Genomic DNA, 22,815 nt, shown 5'->3' with positions numbered 1-22,815 from the left:
TTCGGTATCTGAGGAATCACGAATGATGCTGAACATTTTGCGATCATCAGTGAATATGCTGTTTTGGCCTTATTGATGGAGGGAAAGTCTTTGATAAAGCAGATGACAGTAACTGGTCCTAAGTCACTGTCTTGAGGAACTCTTGCAGAGATGTCCTGGAACTGAGATGACTGATCTCCAACAATCTTCCTCTCTGCCAGGTATGATTCCAACCAGCGGAGAATTTGCTCCCTGAACCCATTGATTCCAGTTTTGCTAGAACTCCTTGATACAATATATAATATCAATAAAATGCAATATAATATCCTTTTATTGTCACATGCACTCCAAAGCTTTGACAATGCCTACCTCCTTATGGTGACATCTTAAGTACCTAGGTTCAATTCTTGGATACAACAGAAGAATAAAAGTAGCTGTATTACTGAGAGTTGAAAAATAAGTTAAAAATAGGACAACATTAAAGTGTTGACATTACTGTAATGTACCAAATTTCAAATTGACATTACAATGTAGTGGCTCAGTGCAGGGCCTCAGCACATAGTCTGCCTGCCCACTCCAGACCCCTGTCAAACAGCTTTCCCCCATCCACTCCAAGCCTCAGAACTCTCCATAACAGCTCTCCAAGCTAATTGTCAGGACCGTATTCTCCATGCCAGTCTCTGCCCAGAATTCCCAGCCTACACAGTGCTCCGGAGTTGCTTTCAGACATGCTGCTTAAGGGCTGCTTCCCCATGCTGCTCTGGGGCACTCAGCCCACGCACTGTATCAGGGCTCACTGCTTGTGGTGTTCTGGGTTCATAGCCCAAGGCTCCTTGCTCATGCTGCTCTGGGGCTTGCAGGTCACATGCTGCTCCAGGGCTCATGACTCTGGGAATTTGCTGCTGGCGCCTGCTGCTGTGCCAGTATTTGCCTCTGATGAACAGACTCGTTACCACAGCCACATCTCCTTCCTCAGCACCTGCCTAAGGAACCGACTGATCCCACACGGACTCCGAACTACATTCCAACCAACAAAATTTGGACCCAACCAGGACAACCTGTACCTACAACAAATCCGAAGCCTCCAGCAACAGACCTCCCTCCGGATCCTCCGCTCCACCTTTGCAGCCATGTGTCGCCACTTACACTCTCTGCAATCAGCCCTACCCCAGCTCAGGACAACACTCTCACAGACCTGCAAAGGACCCCTGCTACACACATCATCTGTTGCATCCGCTGCACCCGATGTGGCCTCCTCTATATTGGGGAGACAGGCCGCTTACTTGCGGAACGCTTCAGAGAACACCTCCGGGCCGCCCGGACCAACCAACCCAACCACCCCGTGGCTCAACACTTTAACTCTCCCTCCCACTCCACCGAGGACATGCAGGTCCTTGGACTCCTCCACCGGCAGAACATAACAACATGACGGCTGGAGGAGGAGCGCCTCATCTTCCGCCTGGGAACCCTCCAGCCACAAGGTATGAATTCAGATTTCTCCAGTTTCCTCATTTCCCCTCCCCCCACCTTGTCTCAGTCAGTTCCCTCAACTCAGCACCGCCCTCCTAACCTGCAATCCTCTTCCTGACCTCTCCGCCCCCACCCCACTCCGGCCTATCACCCTCACCTTGACCTCCTTCCACCTATCCCACCTCCATCGCCCCTCCCCCTAGTCCCTCCTCCCTACCTTTTATCTTAGCCTGCTTGGCTACTCTCTCTCATTCCTGATGAAGGGCTTATGCTCGAAACGTCGAATTCCCTATTCCTGAGATGCTGCCTAACCTGCTGTGCTTTAACCAGCAACACATTTTCAGCTGTGATCTCCAGCATCTGCAGACCTCATTTTTTACTCTGATGCTGAGGGAAGAGAAGAAAAAAAGGGAAAAAAAGAGTGAAAGCACACGGTTAAATGTAGCCTTGATGTCAAGGGCTGTGTTGTCCATGTTTGAATCAAGGCTATAATGACGTTAGGAGCTGAATAGCCCTGGCAGAACTCAAACTGGGCTTCACTGAGCAGGTTATTGCTGATTAGATGCTAATTGATAGCACTATTGATGACATCTTCAATCCTTTTAATGATTTCCAAAAGTAGACTGATGGGGTGGTGGTTGGCTGGGTTGGATTTGACCTGCTTTCAATGTGCAGGACATACCTGATCCAGAAATATCAAAAGGACATTGCATTATTTTCATTATATTCATTGTAGCAAGTGCAGAGACCTTCATGTCAGACCAAGTAATATTTAACACAGGATTGACCACTCAGGTGCACATCATTCTCTCATGGAGCAGAAGGTAGCCAAAGACCATTGTGAAGTGAATGATTCTTTTCTGATGCAAGACAAATAAATACTGATGACATAAATTGTAAGGTAATTGTTTAAAAATAGGGCAGTATTAACATACTTGTGGGGTTCAATGACCAAGTGGTGTATTATTGTTGGATTGTTAATCCAGACACAGGTGTTGTTCTGGCTACTTTGTTGTGGCGTGCTTCAAACCAAACGAGGAATTTGGATTTACTTTTTAAAAATCTGGAATGAAGAGTTTAATGATGATGGTGAATCCGTTGCCAATTGTCAGAAAAACCAACCTGTTTCACTCATGCTTATTAATGAAGGAAACTGCCACTCTTACCTGATTTGAAGGCAAAAAACTGCATATGCTGGAATCCAAAGTCGACAAGCAGGAGATCGGAAGAACACAGCAAGCCAGGCAGCATCGGGAGGAGAAGAAGTCAATATCTCAGATACAAGCCTTCTTCAGGAAAGAAGGTGGGGATAGGGGGAAGCTGCAGATAAAAGGGGTGGGGGGTGGTTTTGGGGTGAGGGAGAGGAGTGGGAATGGTGAGGTAGTGACTTTGGAAGGAGGAATACAGTGTAGACTATTTTAGAAATGGGGAATGGTTTTGGAAATATAAAGGACAAAGGGACTTAGGAGCCCGAGTGCAGGATTTTCTTAAGATCAACATGTAGATTCCATTGGTAGTTAGGAAGGTAAATGCAATGTTTAGCATTCATTTTGAGGTCTAGAATACAAGAGCAGAGATGTACTACTGAGGTTGTGTAAGGCTCTAGTCAGACTGCATTTGGAGTAGTGAGTAGTTTTGGGCCCAATATCTAAGGAAGGTGGCCTAGGAAGGTTTCCAGAACTAGTTTACAAAAATGATCCCAAGAACGAAGAGCTTTTCATATGAGGAGTGGGTGAGGATTCTGTGGAATCTGTCGGTTTATGTGCTAACATGAATTCAAGTGGTCAGAGAAATCTGGCTGAGACGTCTCTGAACTGACAACCAGATTTCTCCGACTACTTGGATTCATGACAGCACATAAACCAACAGCCATATGCAGGACAAATGTGGTGTACAAGATTCCATGCGGGGACTGCATGAAGCACTATATAGGATAAACAGGCAGACTAGTGATCTGCATTCATGAACATCAACTAGCCTCTAAATGCCATGACTGGCTGTCCCTATACATACAGATGACAAAGACCACACATTTGACTGGGACAACATAACAATAATAGGACAAGCCAAACAGGGCAGCCAGAGGATTTCTAGAAGCATGACACTCATTTTTGGACTCCATCAATAAACACACTGACATAGACCCAATCGACCACTGCAACGCACAACCAGAACTGATGACCGGAAGCAGCAGAACAAAATCAAATAAATTCTAACCAGCAGCGCTTCACAGGAGGCTCCACAGCACTGAGGATGTCACCTAGAAAGGGAATGAAATGTCTGTAAACCAACTTCCCACCTCGGCTAACATACCCACAACAACTCATTGCTTTTGTGCTGGTGTGATGTTGCAGAAAGAAAGTCAGTGAAATTGTTTGGATTCTTATTTATGGCCTCTTACTTCTCCAAACTCTCTCTATTTTCCCAGGGAATGATTATTAAATACTGCTTTGAGGTTTTCCTTTTGGTCTTTCTTTTAATCTACAGATTCAAATGTATATAGTCTGTTAATTACTGGGAAATATATGTCACTGACAAGTCCAACATTTATTGTCCATCCTTGCAATCTAAGTGTCATGCTAAATCACATCAGAAGGCACTTGAGACTCAGCCTTGTTGATGCAGGTTGGGGGTTCCATAGATACTTGGTAAGGACATTTTTCCTTGACAAGCGTTAGTGCCTGTGAGATATTTTGCTAGTACTTATTCCAGCCTTTTCATTTCAGGACTTGTGATGATTGAGTTCCAATTCTGAAACTTTTAATGTAGAATTTGAGCATATTGTGGGATCATGTTCAAATAATGACTGAAATTGATGAGTGGCAAAAATAGTCTCTTTATTCAGAAACCCCAAGTAGCACAAGTTTGAGGCACAATAGAATCCCAAAATACTGTTCTTACAAGAGCCCCTTTTTTAAGATATTAGGAGAAAGGGACAGAGGAGACATCAGAGGTAGGTTCTTTATGCAGAGACTTGTGAATGCATGGAATGCATTGCCAGCTGTGGTGGTGGAAGTAGAGTCATTCGGGACATTTAAGCAACTGCTGGACATGCATATGGATAGCAGTGAGTTGAATGGTGCATAGGTTAAGTTATTATATTTTACATTAGTATTAAACCTCAGCACAACATCGTGGGCCTAAGGGCCTATTCTGTGCTGTACTTTTCCATGTTCTATATACAGTTCTTACATATATTAAAATTCCACGACTATGGTGTCACGCTGTTTTATCTATAGTACACAAAGATTTGAGGGGCTTCTGTCCTGGGAGACAGGAGATGGGCTAAAACATGTGTTAAGTGCTGGCTGCTACTTTTGATGGGATTAAGAGTGTTTGTCCGGTCTGCTTGCATAATTAAGAGATGTTAGTCCTTCTGTCTTTTAAATTAGTAAATGTTAGTAAAGATACTAGGCCTATGTGCTCTAAATGTTTTAGAAATTGTACCTGTACTTAATAAAAGAATAAAGGATATTAAACTGATTAACTCAGTTGGGTTGTGAGATTTGTTTACTATTTGCCAGTGTAAGTTTCATTCATTCATGCAATTCATTTAAGCACTGTATTGACAGTTTTTAAAAGGGATAACAGCGCAGATAAAAGGTATTTAACAAATACATACTAATTGAAATTTGGAGATGCCGGTGTTGGACTGGGGTGTACAAAGTTAAAAATCACACAACACCAGGTTATAGTCCAACAGGTTTAATTGGAAGCACACTAGCTTTTGGAGCGACGCTCCTTCATCAGGTGATTGTGGAGGGCTTGATCGTAACACAGAATTTATAGCAAAAATTTACAGTGATGTAATTGAAATTATACATTGAAAGATTGATTGTCTGTTAAGCCTTTCGTCTGTTAGAATACAGTGATAGTTTCACTTCTTTCATGTGTAAATCACAAAACCCTTTTTTAAAAGTTACATTCTCGGGTTAGCTGTTAACATTGGTGATGGCTAGACAATATGTTGAAGGTGTTGGCCCCCTGTGTTCTCTGTCTATGCCATGATGTTTAGATTGATTCTAATCTAAAAAGTGAGCTAACGGAGTTTTACATAAATTCATGCAGTTTTTGAGCAAAGTGCAATGTAACTCTGCAAGTGCAAATTCACATACAAAATGTATGTGTGCATGTGTGTCTTTGTCTGTGTGTGTGTGTCTGTCTGTCTGGGTTGGGGGTTGAGAGTGTGAGAATGTGTGTGTAGTGAGTGCAGAGTGTCTTAAGTTTGTGAGGGGGTGCATGTGTGAGTGGTGGAGTGTGTGTGTCTATAAGGGTGTGTGTGTGTCTGTGTGTACCTGTGTCCGTGTGTCCGTGTGTCCGTGTGTGTGTGTGTGTGTGTTTTTGTGTAGGGCAATGGACATGGACAGAGAACACAGGGGGCCTTCACCTTCAACATAGCTAGACAGTATCATCATTATTAACAGCTAACCCGAGAATGCAACTTTTAAAAAAAGGTTTTGTGTTTTACACATGAAAGAAGTGAAACTAACGGATGAAAGGCTTAACAGACAATCAGTTTTTCAATGTATTATTTCAGTTACATCACACTGTAAATTTTTGCTATAAATTCTGTGTTATGATTGAGCCCTCCACTATCACTTGGTGGAGCAGCGTCGCTCCGAAAGCTAGTGTGCTTCCAATTAAACCTGTTGGACTATAACCTGGTGTTGTGTGATTTTTATACTAATTGAAGAAAATGTTTAGTGTTCTCTAATCTGTTCAGGTCAAGGAGGTGGTTGGTAAGGGCTGATTGATATTAAGTTTTGTGGAGACATGATGATGGGGTTGGTATTGTTCTGTATGCTATACTTATTCAGAAATAGCAAGGGCTGATGTAGAAATAGGCCTGATAAGGGTTTAAGGTGTGAAGGTGCAGTAATGGGTTTGGAAGTATTGCTTTAATTTTAGTCCATCTTGCAATAGTAAAACATACTATAGAACCGCGGTTTTATGAATGGATGGATGGAACAATATTATAGTAAATAACGGGTTAGTAAAGGGTTATGAATGAATGAACAGGAATCCAGTATTAATTAATATAGTGAGCTGGTGAGTGAGTTAATAAAGGTAACCTAGAAAACAATATTATACAATATACTCGTTATTAGTCTAGATCTCTGGATTCTTAATCCAGTAGTATTAGTGCCATGCTAGCATGGCACAATATATCATACATTTTCATGAATATTTGATATGAGGACCTACTATGTGGAGACTATACATTTTTCCAAAGCAGCCATCATTGTTAAAAATTATACAACACCAGTTTGTAGTTCAGCAGGTTTATTTGGAAGCACTAGCTTTGGAACGCTACTAAAGCTAGTGCTTCCAAATAAACCTGTTGGACTACAACCTGGTGCTGTGTGATTTTGTCCACCCCAGTCCAACACATCATGGCTGTCATTGAATTTTGCAATAACATTTTGTACACCTAATACCCCTCATTCTGTACCAGCAAGCCTAGGTGTGTAGCTCCCTGGCAACAGATTCCAGTACCACTACTTACCATTTTCATCATTTGACCTTTGTAATCCCTAAAGTATTATACATTGCATGTAAACTTTCATCAATGTCTATTTCTGTTTTGACAGAAGCAGATAGGACATAATAAGAGACAGATATTTATCACCAGAGGAGGTATAACCACAGCCATTGAGGTTACCCATTAAAGTAATGTATTTTAAAACAGGGAGGATATTTGTCAGAGGAGGAGGAGGTCAAAGATAAGTAAGCATGATGCTCAGGATTCGTTACACACTGCAACCAGGTTATTTGTGTGCCTTCCAAAATTTGGACATTTCACTACACTCTTTGTCACAGTAATATGGAGACCATATAAATTAGAATGTAGCACTCTCTAAATATGGGATGAACATTTAATGTTCAACTTGTTTATCAAAACTATTGTCAAAAGTTACCTGTGGTCTGAATTAACGTTTCTTTTACATTGAAAAAGCAGGAAATGTTTCCAGTTTACACATTTTATTTTTGTTTCAGTGAGCACAATCTTTTCTCTTTCTGTGGCAATTATAAAATTCTGCAACAGACTACTTTAGCATTGGATTCCAAAGCCCACAGGCAATGGCACATTGATTAGGTCATTACGATTAACTTATGTATATTTTTTGCAATGCTGATACTGTTATTGCATAAGTTCTTTTCGCTGACACCTTCACTAATCCTTTGCCCTTTCTATTTTGACCTCTTGCTGTACCTTAGGGATCTTCCTAAAGAAGCTATCTTTGAAAGCTTGCCAGTTGTATAAATCTATTGAAATGCACTGAACGTCTTGCAAAACAACAGGAGCTCTGTAACAAATCCAAGCATCTGAGGTAAGCCAAGTGTCTGAGATAAACCAATGTTCAAGCACAGCAGTAATTCTAAAAAGCAGATGCAGGTGAAGCTGGATAAAAATAAATCTAAAATGTTGCTCTGCTTGCATAAAATTGTGATGATGAATAATCTATTAATATCAGTGATATCAATAATAACTGTGGATGCTGGAAATCTGAAACAAAATCAGAAATTACTGGTGAAAGAATGGCTAGTCTGGTGGTATCTGTGGGAAGATAGCAGAGTTTTTTTGAGTCTGATGACTATTCATCAGAACATCCGGTGAACAGTCACCGGACTCAAATGTTAATGTTTTCTTCCTACAAATGTTGCCAGACCTGTTGAGTTTTACTAGCAATTTTTGTTACTGTACCAAAATGAATAACCGCCTTCACCCCAAGCAATATGCTTGTTCTTTCCACTTGTTCTATGGCCCAATCCATCACTTCATTATCTCTCTGACAAAGGAGAGCCAGTGGACATGATCTATTTCATTTCCGAATGGCCTTTAAAAAGTGCCATACAGATGGCTGCTAAATAAAATAAGAGGCCATGTTGTTGAGGGCCAGGTACTGTCATGGTTACTGTCATGGATAAAGGATTGGCCGACTGGCAGAAGGCAGAACGTAAGGATCAAGGGGTCTTTTTCAGGATGGCAGCCAATGACAAGAGGTGGTCCACAGGAATCAGTGTGGGACCATAACTATTCATGTTATGCATTAGCGAGCTGAATGAAGCAACTGAGGGGATTGTTGCTAAGTTTGCAGGTGACACCAAGTTTAGCTGAAGGGATGAATCATTTTGAGGAAGTGGGGAGGCTGCAGAGTTTTTGGATATGCTAGGCTAGTGGTCAAAGAAGTGGCACATGGAATACAATGTAGGAAAGTGTGAGGTTGTGAATAGAGGTTCAGATTTTTATCTAAATGGAGAAAGGCTTTGGAAATCTGAAGCACAAAGGGACTGAGAAGACCTAGTTCAGGAATCTCTTAACCTTAACTTGCAAGTTCAGTTGGCAGTTAAGAAGTTAAATGCAGTGTTAGCGTTCGTTTCAAGAGGGCTACCATAAAAGAGTAGAGATGTACTGCTGAGGCCACATTTGTCAGACCACATTTTGAATATTGTAAGCAGTTTTGGGTCCCATATCTAAGGAAGGATGTGCTGGCATTGGAGGGGGTCCAGAAAAGGTACAAGAATGATGCTGGGGAGGAAGGGCTTGTCATGTGAGGAATAGTTGTGGAGTCTAGATCTGCTTTTAACGGAGTTTAGAAGGATGAGAAGGATCTAATTAAAACTTATAGGATACTAATGGGCCTGGATAGAATTGAAGCGGAGAAGATGTTACCATTAGTAGGAGAGACTAGGACCCCAGGAAGCAGCCGCACAGTGAAGGGATGACCCTTTAGAACTGAGATAAGGAGGAATTTCTTCAGTGGAGGGTAGTTAATCTGTGGAACTCATAGCTGCAGGGGGCTGTGGAAAACAATTAATTGCCTCTTTAGTACAGAGATAGGTTCTTGATTGGTAAAGGCAGGAGAATGGGGTTGAGAAACGTATTAGCTCTGATTGAATGGCAGAGCATACTCAATAGGGCCACATGTCTCTGAATCCTTCTTGCTCGTCCTCTAGATGTTGCTTTGTATCCCAAGGCCCTTCTCTCTTCTGCTCCTTTAGGTCTTGCTACATATGTCCGGTTATCCTATCTGTCCCTTATTTTACTTGCTCAAAAACTTCCAATGTTCACAGCCTTACAGTGATCCCTGCTACAAAGAATAGCTCTCCATCTGATACCGATTACCAATCTCTTTTTGTATGAGTGCTATAGTTCTAATGTTCATTAATGTTCAACTTTCCCAAGTTTGTTAGTAAACCAAACCATATTGAAAATCCTGTTAAAACAGAGTGAGAACTGTTACCAGATGATTTGCACGTCTCCGCAGTAACTATACATCAAGTATTTTGGTTGATGCAAGTAATCAGTTTTAGCAGTTTTAATCCAGTAATCCGGTGCTGGGAGCTGCTCATTGCTCTTCAGATATCTTGCTACTGATGGAAGAAATGGTTACATTGAAGGAAGTTACTTAATTCACTAAAACAGTGATGATGGTTTTGCTTCAGGACAAGTTCTAGCAGGTTGCATGCACATTCTATTTTTTGGTTATTGCCAAATATCTGAAATGTGATCCAAACATTATTATTAAGGCAAATGCATTTATAAAGAAAAGTGGGTGATTGATAGTTTTAAAAACGTGATCAGGTGCCTTCTTTGTTAACAACTTATTATGGTCTTTAGTACAATAAATGCCTTTCAGATGTTGATTTCATAACTCATTTTAACAGTCTGTATTTTTCTGATTGGAAACATTCCTAAATACACAAGATTCTTTAATATTCCTTTAGTACCTAAATTGCCAAACAATATCAATGTGTGAACTGTAAAGTGATTCACTTTTGGATGGCCTTTGTAGGCAAGGTCCTGGAGGTCCGACAAGATGGGTGATCAAAGGCGCAACTTATTCATCCCCCCCAAGGACCAGCTGTGGAGGCTATGACACCTGACCATGACAGTCAGGTCTGCGACTACAGCCATGCTAGTCTCAACCAATCTGGAGGAATGCACAGCTCTGTAGGGAGGAGGTCAATGACCTTATCAGTTCCTCAGCATAAGTGCCACCAATGTCTCTCCAATAGCTCTGTATCAATGCTACTGTACCCAGCTCCCACCAAGCTGATGCTCTGCCCCTCTCACTAATGCAACATCTTTCTCATTTACTGCCACCCACCCCAACCCCCCAACTTGCACTTAACCTGCTTGCTCTCAGCGCTTAGTCACTCACTTAGGGCACCTCCCCACCTGCTTCAAAAGTGTGGTGATCCACACAGCTGTGCTACACACTTTCATTTACCTTAATATTTGACTCTATCATTTATAGAAAGAAAACAACCCCCCAAAAGGCAGAAAGATTCAAAACAGAGTGTGCTGCCAAACATTCAACTGCTTACCCCTTATGTGACGACCATTCTGACTGTGACCACCTGGAATGGTTGACCGACTGTTCAAGCCTCAGGACTGCTATTGAAGGTTGCCCTTGACTTTCTGTATTGGGACCCCTTGATCGATGGCTTGCTCCTTTAATTTGACTGAGGCCTGCTGACAATGATGACCATTTTCCTTCCTTTCTGCCTACCAAATGTAAAGACAAGATGATAGTAATGTGAGACTGGCATCTCTGGCTGAAGGGGGGTAAAGCAAAAAAAACTAAGGGAAAGCATTGAGGTAGGGTCAAAGTGAATGACCACTCTGACAGCGAGGAAAGAACCTGGAAATGCAGCCAAGTCAAGTCCATGGGTGATGTTTGTCTCTGACCACACAATGTCCTTGCTGCAACATTACAGTGATCGTTGCCAATGGATCCCAATATGCATTGAAGTACTGAAGCATCCTGAAAGTGGATTGGGGATGTGGATTCTTAGAGGTTATGTTGGATACCAGTGTCCGTGTACGTGAGGTGCATGTCGGTGGTGCCCATTGGAGTGAACTATAGCCAGTGTCCAACATAGAGGTTGTTTGGAGCAAGTGGTGAGTTAAACTTTTCAGATATTTTTGTTGGTTTCCATGTCAGGATTTCTCAACTGCTGGCTTGTTTGGCAAGCTCGGTAAGATACAAAGCTGAATATTAATGAGTGAGTTGGGTTATCAAGTTTTAACAGGCAATAACCACCTTAATTGCTGCAGGACAATCTTGCCGCTGCTTTGGAAAATCATAAAAGATGTAATGAGATTCTCCTGATGTTAAAATTGGCCTTGCTGGAATTCTCATTTGATTCTACTATAAATCTTACATTACCCAAAGTTGCTCAGACCCCACAACATTCCTCCCGAAGAGATTGATAATTCTGGGCAAGAATGATTAAAAAAAAAATTTAAAGGGAAGGGAAAATTTAATAGAAAATATAAGAAGCTAGTTACCAGGATGTCATCTGGGACTTCAGTAGTACGGAGAGGTTGGAAAGTTTGTTCTGTTTTCCTTGGACCAGAGAAGGTTAAGAGTTGAGCGGTTTGAGATATCTTAATGGAATAAATAGGGATAAATATTTTCTGTACAGTGTGGGTGAATAACTAGGAGTCAAGAATTCAAAAATATTGAAGATTTAGAGGAGGTGTATTGAGAAATGCTTTCCTTCTGAGTTCAGCTGGTGGAAGCTGATTCCTAAAGTAATTTTGAAAGGAAGTCTCCTACTTCGAAGTTTTCCTGATAATTTACACACATGATATTTCATCGACTTTACAAGAACTTTCCCCCTCAGTTATTGAATTTACATCTGCAGTTATTCTTTCAAAACAACACATTTTGGGATTCAAAGTAAAAAATGTCAATAAATGTTTTGTGAGTTTGATTTATTGTCATAATAACATAATACAGAACACTGCTTCTAAGCATTAATGTTGGAAAGTAGGATGTTTGTTTGAACGCTTGCACCTTAATAAGTCAAATTCCTGATCCCACCTTATTCAAGCATAAGTAACATAGAACATAGAAAAGTACAGCACAGAACAGGCCCTTCAGCCCACGATGTTGTGCTGAGGATTAATCTTAATACAAAATAAAATAACCTAACCTACACACCCCGCAAGTTCTGAATGGAAACTAGATGGACTTCCACAAAGAGGGAAATTCTTCTGGTAAAGTGGGCAGACTACTGGTCCTGTTGGAAAAATTACATAAAATTTGTAATGTTTTGTTTTCTTTAGATCTGAAAGAATGGTTTGTGCTTCATTCAGTTGGTGCTTGAGTGTGATCATGATTTGCTCCCTAACACGAGCAGCCTGGTGTCTGAATCCTGATGATCCCAATGTGTGCAGCCATTGGGAAAGGTAAACTCAATATTTGAAGTTTTCTTTTCACTCATACATTTGTGTGGTGTGTTAATTTGCTTTGATATTCACAAAAAAATTGAATGCTTTAATTGGTATATTTGTTTGTAGAAATTTCAAAAATAAAATTGTGTACTGTCTTTCAAGGGAAGGAGATCAACTTAATCATTTATTTTTATTCATTTCTTGGGATATGGGCGACCATTTTTAAATTTTGATCCCAATTCGATAATGAAAAGCTTTATAATTTAGTATATACATATTTCTAAATACTTCAGTGTAAAATTGCCACATCAAAGACAGTACCCCATAAAATATGTTATTATTTGGAAGTTGGCAAATTTGACACATCACCCCCAACAACATGATGTTATCTTTTAAGGAAACTGAAAGGGGGCAAGAAAGTTGGCAGCAGATTAAAGAATTATAGAAAACAGCTAATTTCAAATGAAAATTATTTGACATTAAAATTCTACAATTGCTTATGCCTGGGAAATAAAATAAGGCACAATTCATACTTTATTTTATTTTAATTAAGTTAGAATTATCTTTACTTTGTTTCATATTTCTACAGTATGCCAAGATACATTTGGTTGCTAGCTTATCACTGTAAACTTAAACCTCCTTCAGGGTTACACCCAAAATATTGACTTCTCCATCTCCTGATGCTGCCTTGCTTGCTGTGTTCTTCCAAACTCTTGCCTGTCTACTTTGGATTTCAGCATCTGCAGTTTTTGTTGTCTCTAACACATCTACATTTGGCAAGGAGCCTAACATACTATGTCTTTCTCCTCCCTTGAGTGTTTGGAAAACAGGCATGTACTGTGCCCATATTTGGTTATTTTAATTTGTTTTCCTCAGCAGCAAGTGTGACAATAACTTCCGTCACTTTCTCTAGCCATTCCTTACTTCAGATATCAGATTATCCATATGTTGCTTTTTTGGCAAAACATTGCTTCAGTTATAGGGCAGTAACTGATATCTCTGAGCATTGGCAACTTCACTAGCCAGGCATTACACTACTACAGCCCATACAAAGAGCATGTGCTCCTCTTATCTTACTTTTTTCGTTCATTGTAGAAACAAATCCTAAGTTATTTCACGAGAGGACAAGTCTGCTTTAAAGTTAACAATATATCGAATTTAACTGAAGGATTACTAAATGAATTAATTACTAAAGGTGTAGGATTTTTGATGCAACTATAATTAATTCATGCTTAAAAAAGAATACATTGAAGGTTGATGTGAGTAGAAAGGTAATACTCTGCAAATTGGAGACTGTACATTTTGTAGAATGAACCATTTTCAAGTTGAGGGGAGAAAGATTTTAAAAAGACATGAGCAGCAAATGTTTTACACAGAGGGTGGTTCTTGTGTGGAGTGAACTTCCTGAGGAAGTGGTGGATGTGGGTACAATTATAATTACAAAGATGTTTGGATAGATCCAAGAACAGGAAAGGTTTGAAGGGATATGGATCAGGAGCAAGCAGGTAGGATTAGATCAGTTTGGGATTATGTTCAGCATGGACTAGTTGAACCAAAGGATCTGTTTCTGTGCTGTATGACTCCATGATTCTATAAGAATTGTAAGACTTGTATTATGTTGCTGTTATATGTGAACATTTAAAAAAATTAAAAACATAGCAATTCAACAGTGAGATGTTTCACTTATGTTTTATTCTATATTGTTGGGTGAGAGGAAGCTGTGAACAAGGGAAATAATCTTTTTTGTTGCCTCTAATTGGTATAAATGTTAGATTGTGCATTTGTTGTTCCTTCTACTGGAAGTGATTATGTTAGGTTCGAAGCAAAGTAAACCTGAACCTAATCAAGTTTTTTTTATTACTAATGTGATTACATTATTGTTAGGACATCCTGAAATCTTTTCAGTCTGAGATAAACTTGAAATCTTAATCAAATTAAAACTGTATTCTGACTTTGTGACTATAAACAGTACTTGTAAATAAAGTGGAAAAAGAGCACTTTAAGCTCTACTCAGTTAATAATATGCAAGGTATTAGGGGTGACATGGTGGCTCAGTGTTTAGCACTGCTGCCTCACAGCACCAGGGTCCCAGGTTCAATTATAGCCTCGGGCGATAACTGTGTGAAGGTTGCACATTCTTCCCGTGTCTGCGTGGGTTTCCTCAGGGTGCTCTGGTTTCCTCTCTCAATCCAAAGATGTGCAGGTTAGGTGAATTGGCCATGCTAAATTGCCCATAGTGTTAAGTGCATTAGTCAGAGGGAAATGGGTCTGGGTGGGTTACTGTTCGGAGGGTCGGTGTGGACTAGTTGGGCTGAAGAGCCTGTTTCTACAGTGTAGGGAATCTAATCTAATTTAATCTACAAGATGCATATTGTTACAAAATTATTTTTCCAAGAGAAAAGTTTAAGTTCATTTTCCTCTCTATTTGAAAGTTTTAAATTAAAATAAAATATAAAACAAAAAAAGAAATCCATAAGAGCAGTGATTCTTCAGGTTAATCAAGAAACTAAGACCTCCTACAATTTTTATTAAAGGAGCATTAGCAAACCAAAGGCATACACACACACTATTGATTGAATGAATAGGTATGAGCACAACATTGTAATCAAGAGAAAAGCCAGATTAAACTCTATTATTGATTTGCTGTACATCACATGATGACTTTGTTATGTAGACATTAATAAATCACACTGCGATAGGAGCTTGAGCAAATGACCTTTATTGCCCTTTAGGATTATATGTTGATTATTAAACAGGACAATGTGTGTAATTTCTTCAAAGAAATATCTGATTCAGCCATTAATTTGTAATCACAATAGTATATTCACTATATTAAATTAGGGATTTTATCCTCAGGAATCAAATGACTTTGTAAAAATAGTGAATGCAATACACTGTGGTTGAAATATGCTGTGTCACATATGGTAAATGCAGGTTTGCATCCATAATTCTTCTTCTCAACCAAACATTCAAAGACTAAGCATTTTTCTCACAAAGCAATTTATGGATTTAAATGTTAGTATTCCTGATGAATGAATAGATGCTTCATATCAAGGGTCAGATTTTTGCTATCCTGGCATTGCCTGACCATTTTCTGAGCAAACCCATAAAACCATGAAATAGAGGGCCATTTGGCCTGTTGTCTCAACTGACTCCTTGAGAGAATTGTCTAATTTAGACCTGACCCTAGTTTTCTTGTCATACTGTAATGTAACACTCCTGTTTAAAAGAGAGTGAGGCAGAGGATAGGACGTTATAGGCCAGTTAGCCTGACCTCATTCATTGGTAAGATCTTAGACCGTTATTAAGGATGAGATTGCGGAGTACTTGGAAGTGAGTTGTAAAGTAGGGTGAGTCAGCTCAGCTTTGTCAAAGGGAGATCATGCCTGATAAATTTGTTAGAATTCTTTGAGGAGGTAACAAACAAATTAACCAAAGGAGAGCCATTATCTATTTGGAATTGACAAGGTGACACACAGGAGGCTGCTAAACGAGAGAAGCCAGGGTGTTTACGGCAAGTTTAGAGGATTGGCTGACTAGTTGAAGACAGAAAATGGGAATAAAGGTGTCTTTTTCAGGATGGCAGCCAGTGACTAATGGAGCCCCACAGGTACCACAACTTCACACTATACATTAAAGATCTGGGTGGAGGACTAAGGACACTTTTCTTAGGTTTTTGGATTACACAAAGATAGGTGGAAGGACATGTAGTGTTGAGGAAGTAGGTAGCCTGCAGAAGGATTTTGATAGCTAGGAGAGTGGATAAAGAAGTTGCTGCTGGAATACAGTGTGGGAGAGTGTGAGGTTTTGCACTTTGGTCAGCGGAACAGAGACATATACTATTGCCTAAATAAGGGAAGGCTTCAGAAATCTGCAGCACAAAGAGACGTAGGAGAACTAGTTCAGGACTCTTGTATGGTCAACATGCAGGCTCACTTAGCACTTAAGAAGGCAAGTGTAATGTTGGTATTCATTTTGAGAGGGCTAGAATACAAGTTCAAGGATGTACTGCTGAAACGATGTAAAATTCTGGGCAGACAGTGTTTGGAAAATTGTGAGCAGTTTTGGGCCCTATATCTAAGGAAGGATGTACTATCCTTGGAGGGTGGGGGCGTGGTGGGGGTGTGGGGGTTGGGGGGCAGGGACAGATAAGGTTCACAAGTATAATCCCAGGAATAAAGCTTTTGTCATATGAGAAGTGGATGAAGATTTATTTCTGATTCTGTCGATAGAGTTTAGAAGGATGAGTGGAAATTTCATCGAAACTTTAGCATACTGAGAGGCCTGGATAAGGTAGACTTGGAGAAATGTTTCCACTAGTAGCAGAGACTAGGACCCCAGGGCACAGCCTCTGAACCCCTTTAGAACTGAGATGAAGAGGAAGCCAAGTCATTAAGTGTCTTTAACACAGAAATAGATAGTTCTTGATTAGTAAGGGGATCAAGTTAAGGGGAGAAGATAGGATAATGGGAATGTGAAACATCAGTCATGATCGAATGGTGAAGCAGACTTGATGGGCTAAATGGCCTAATACTTCTCCTATATCTTGTGCCCTTATTTCACTATAAACCTTGTAAATTAATTCACTTTAAGTACATGACCATTTTTTTTGTACTGTAGTTCCTATGATATCTAGTTCCAACACTTTTTCGGGTAGCACATTCTGGGCTATAGCAGGTCTTTATTGTTCAGAAGTGAAGTGCCTGCTTAGGCCTGGATGCAATGAAATTTGGCTGGTCAATTCAGCACATAAACTCTTTGCACTGGGAAATGGGGTGTAAACAGAATCGAAAATGTCCCCCATATAACTGTTTTATTCAAGAGATTGACAGATGCAAAGTCCATTTTGGATATCCTTCCACTGTAGTTGTAGGAAGGGGAAAGTGATGTAAGAGGGCTAAAAGACACACCACATGCCATATTCCTGCATCAATTTAAAGACACTGCACAAATCCTATAGAGAAACAAATTTGGGTGGAAAGCTGATATCCGAGGTATTTGTTCCGATTACGTATCAACAACCTGTAGATTGAGTATCCGTGACAGGAAATTTGACTCTTTGGTCTTCAGTGTTCATTTGCAGCTGGATTATATCCACATTTTGGTAAGAACTTTTTGGTAAGATTGAATTTGATGGGTTAAAAATTATGTGGAGTGTTTCAGCAATTTCCAGATTTGCCCAGATGTGAGAGAGAAGTTCTCTCATATTTGTAAATTTGGCAAGTCATGAACAGCCACAAACAAAGTCTGACATGTTGGATGCTAAGTTTATTTAAACTCAAAGAGCAGGTTATTTTTCTTCTATTCATAATATCACAATATGGTACTTTGTGATGGTGATTGTCCCACAATTGGAGTTGTTGCAGCTTCTGAGAATCACTATATAGAGTCTTAATATGGCCAGGCAAGAGAAGTTGGAATGAACGAGTAACCTAAGAGCAAGCCAGTGAATACTGGAAAACAAAAGTTATGATATGAATTTACAAGAGTTACACCAGGAACTTGGATTGATGAAATAGAGTACTAATTTCATGTTAGAAACATTTTGTTGCACATTGAGTTCTGATAAAAACTAATATGCTAAATTTGTTTATATAAAATTATTTGTTTATATACAAATTTCTGACATGGATTAATTCCAACAATCTTTGAAACAAACTAGAAACCAATTATGTCATACACTTCAAGACTTATTTACCAGCAGTAATCACTATGCTATAGAAATGCATGTTCTTTGACAGAAATTGATGTTGTAAGCAAGGCTGCATTGCTTCTAATTTTTGAGTCAATCAATATCTAACCTTGTGGTTAATAATATTTTTGGATTTTCTCCATCATTTTAGTTCTCATGAACAGAACAATTAAAACTTGTTTATGTTTTGTTTTCTCAGTTATGCAGTCACTGTTCAGGAATCTTATGCCCATTCCTTCGACCAAGTCTACTACGCAAGATGTACTGATATTCTTAATTGGTTTAAATGTACCAGGCACAGGTTAGTTTTATAAATCAGCACAGATTCTTTCAGTTAGATTGTGTTATTTGGCTGTTCACTGTTACTCTTGATGTTGTGGCAAAACAAAAAAGAGAAAAACTATAAAACTCACCACTGAGTAAAAAATAGTAATTGCAAAAAGGCCAATGTGATAACTTTATCATATAGTTCAAATAACTTATTAATCAAAAGAACATTGCTGCTATGTTAGCTATAATTTGGAGATGCCGGTGTTGGATTGGGATGTACAAAGTTAAAAATCACACAACACCAGGTTGTAGTCCAACAGATTTAATTGCTAGTGCTTCCAATTAAACCTGTTGGACTATAACCTGGTGTTGTGTGATTTTTAACTATGTTACCTATAGCTCTTGATAAAATTATTCCTTAAATAATAGGTTTTTTTTGCAAGCTATCCATTCTTCTAACCAAGAATAAACACAATATTATTGTCTGGTTATTCATTTGTTTTACAGTAACCCTCTGGAAAATCTCAGTATACGTTAATGCCAGGGATTAGAATGTGTTGCCAGTGAAAGTGCTTTCGTTGTAGTTTCTAGACCAACTCAAGTTCAGTTCTATTTCCATTAATTGTTTACTGTCTTGTTGTAAGCAAAGAAATCATCTGGAATTGTTGGAAATTTAAAGATAGTCACGTATCTAGCCTGCAGTCTCTGTTTGTATAAAGTTGTTGACTAATTGTAGCAGTAACTTCAGTCTGCAGATTTGGTAGTTCCAGACTATTTTGTTTCAATAATAAATTAACTGAATTCTTTTAAACTTCCATATGTGACAAAGCTGTTCTGTTGATATTGCCATTTCTGCAGATTTCACCACAATAGTTTTGCATATTTCCCATTTACTTTCATTATCATTAGAATTTTAAAATGGCATTTGCTGGATTATGAATTTTCTAAAATGTTTGTTGGATAAAACTCTTTTAATTTTCAATTACACAAAGGGAAGACACCAGCAATTTCACAAATGATTGTTTTATTATAGAATCAGTTACAAAACAGCTTATCGTCGAGGTCTAAGAACAATGTATAGAAGAAGGTCACAGTGCTGCCCTGGATACTACGAAAGTGATGATTACTGTATCCGTAAGTGTTGTTCTTCAGTTAAGTCTGCTAGACTATTTATAACATCTCCAACAATTTGTGACTAAACTGCAGAAGTCCTGTAGGTGTCACCTAAATACATTTAGATAAAATAATTGTTGCCCAAGATTCTAACCACATGAAAATATTCAAAAATTGACATAATTTTATAAATACTTGCTTCCCTGCAGCCTTATGATGCTCTGTGTTAAATGAAGGGAAACAAACATTTAGGGCATAGCATTTAATGTCAGGGTTCAGGTAAATATAGCTTTAGGAATGTATTAACCTGTCAGTTTACTTCATGATTAAAAAAATGAATTCCCTGAGAGATGAGCAGCTTCTATGTATGTCTTCCTCCAACTGGATCAATGACGAAGTGGTAGAGTGCAAGTGTGTGTGATGGAGTGCAGTAGTGTGTGGGTGGACTTGAGTCGCCATGATCACTGCTAACCTGTCCATGGAGGCATGCAGATGATGGCTTGACTCACTACTGCAGCTTATGGGCAGTAAGGGTTACTGAATCCCATATAGTTATCTGTTGCTCTTGTTTCTCCCTGTACATTCTAATGAGGTTCCTGAATGCTGACCACAGGGTCTTCCCCTTCCTGGGGATGGGCAGGTACATGATCTCCAGCAGACTTCCAAGTGTCAGCAGCCTAGACTGTTTCTCCATTGTGGAACAGTCCCAATGAGGTGTTCAGCAAATTCTGCTCCTACACCTTCTAGTGCTAACATTCCCACTGAGGTGTCAATATTTCAGCTGATGGAAAGTGGAGGAGGCCTTTCTGATGCTTCTGTGCTCTCATCCTTAGAGGTTGAAAAGGTGGCATCTGGGGGAACCGGCTATTTCTCAATGGTGGTTGTGGGTATGCTGGCAATAATTGTAAGGCAAAATGGAGAAAATGTCAAAGCAAATGTTTAGAAGTGGTTTGCAATTAATAAGACTGACATCTGGTTACTGTGAAATTTGCAGTGGGATGAAGAATGGTATTTACCCGGTTGGCAGGACATTGATGACTCAGCAATTCCTTCTGGAGGGCCAGGATTCTCTCCTTGTAGAAGCTAATAAGTCAAATGTCAGGAAGCCCTCCATCCCTGACCATTTCTATGCTACTGTAAGCTGTCGAATCATGGAATAATAGAAAGAGAGGATTAGTTAAGCTGAAAGTTGATGACACACAGCTGTTGTGGCAAATGCAGATGGTCGAAAGGTGGTAGGGTATCCCAGGTGAGTGAAGAATAAGGAAATGCCAGGGGATTATAGACCGGTCAGCTTTATGTCAGCAGTTGTTGGAGGGGATCCGGAGGGACAGTATTTACAAGCATTTGGAAAAGCAAGGACTGGTTACAGATAGTCAACATGTTTTTTTTGCATGGGAAGTCTCATTAACTTGATAGAGTTTTTTGAAGAGGTGACAAAGAAAATTGATGAAGGTAGAGCCATAGATGTTGACTATGTGGACTTAAGTAAAGCATTCGACAAGGTTCTGTATGGTAGACTGGTTAGAATCCATGGGGAGCTAGCCAGTTAGATATGTAATTGTCTTGAAGGTAGGCGACATAGGGTGGTGCTGGGATGCTGTTTTACAGCCTGTGGTCTGTGACCAACAGTGTACCACAAGGTTCAGTGCTGGGTCCATTGATTTTGATCATTTATATAAATGATTTGGATGTGAACATAGGAGATATGGTTGAAAGTTTGCTGATGACACCAAAATTGGTGGTATAATGAATAGTGAAGAAAGTTATCTCAGAATACAATGGGACCTTGACCAGATGAGTGAGTGGGTCGAAGAGAGGTAGATGGAGTTTAATTTGGATAAATGTGAGGTGTTGCATTTTTGTACGGCCTAATGGTAGCGTCCTGAGGAGTGGTTGCCGAACAAAGAGACCTAGGGTGCAGGTGCATAGGTCCTTGAAAGTGGAGTCACAGGTAGATAGGGTTGTGAAGAAGGCGTTTGGCATGCTTGTCTTTATTGATCAGTATATTGAATATAGGATTGGGCATGTCATGTTGCAGCTGTACAGGACATTTCGGAGATCCCTTCTGGTATACTGTGTACAATTCTGGGTCTTCCTTCTATAGGATGTTGTTAAACTTGAAAGGGTGCAGAAAGAATTTACAATGATGTTGCAGGGTCTGGAAGGTTTGAGCTACAGGGAGCAGCTGAACAAGCTGGAACTTTTTTCCCTGGAGCTTTGGAGGCTGAGAGGTGATATTATCAAGGTTTATAAAATCATGAAGGATATGGATAAGATGAATAGCCAAGGTCTTTTTTCCGAGGTGGGTAAGTCCAAAACTAGAGGGCATGGGTTTAAGGTGAGAGGGTGTAGATTTAAGAGACCTGAGGGGTAACATTTTCACGCAAAGAGTGGTGCATGTATGGAACAAGCTGCCAGAAGAACTGGTGGAGGTCGGTACAGTTATAACATTTAAACCGCATCTTGATGGGTATGTGAATAGGAGGGGTTTGAAATATGGGCCAAATGCTAGCAAATGGGACTAGGTCAGATTGGGATGGCTGGTCAGTGCAGACCCTATGACTGTACAACTTTTTTCTTAATCTCTTCCTGTGTTGATATGAATTCATTTTACAGTTGAAAGCAATATTTTCTTTGTGTGATCTGAATATGATTTCTAGATATCCAGCTGAAATCTGCTTCAGAATGGATTCTAGCAATTTCCCTATGATAGGCTAACTAGTCTATAGTTTCTTGCTTTCTGCTTGTCATTTTCTTTGATAGTTTTCATTACCTACTTTTCAATCCACTAAAATGCTCCAAAGTCTCAAGAAGTTTGGAAATTTATAACCAACACCTCAACAAATTCTTCAGCCTGATGAAGAGTCCTGATCCAAAACATCAACTTTCCTGCTCCCTCGATGCTTTCTGACCTGCTGTGTTCTTCCAGCTTCACATTTTATCGACTCTGACTTCCAGCATCTGCACTCCTTACCATCTCCAAATTCTTCAGCCCCTTACTTTTACACTCTACAGTATATGCCTTTTTACTGGATACTTGTCAAACTTTGTCTAATAGTTTTCACAACACTTTTTCCCTTGTTATGGTGATTGTATT

The 22,815-nt window shown here is 39.6% G+C and overlaps 1 protein-coding gene across 1 annotated transcript in view; it reads left to right on the top strand.

Moving 5' to 3' along the window:
• The first annotated feature begins 19,660 nt into the window (after nucleotides 1–19,660).
• Nucleotides 19,661–22,815, top strand: part of megf11 (multiple EGF-like-domains 11) — a 364,661-nt gene continuing 361,506 nt past the window's right edge. Inside the window, exon 1 of the mRNA XM_060852838.1 lies at nucleotides 19,661–19,736. Coding sequence (XP_060708821.1) covers nucleotides 19,676–19,736 — 61 coding nt within the window. The 5' untranslated portion in view covers nucleotides 19,661–19,675. The remainder of the gene's footprint in view (nucleotides 19,737–22,815) is intronic.

The sequence above is a fragment of the Hemiscyllium ocellatum genome, chromosome 39, assembly GCF_020745735.1.
Source record: "Hemiscyllium ocellatum isolate sHemOce1 chromosome 39, sHemOce1.pat.X.cur, whole genome shotgun sequence".
Classification (NCBI taxonomy): domain Eukaryota; kingdom Metazoa; phylum Chordata; class Chondrichthyes; order Orectolobiformes; family Hemiscylliidae; genus Hemiscyllium; species Hemiscyllium ocellatum.
This window is presented reverse-complemented; position numbering and strand designations above follow the sequence as displayed.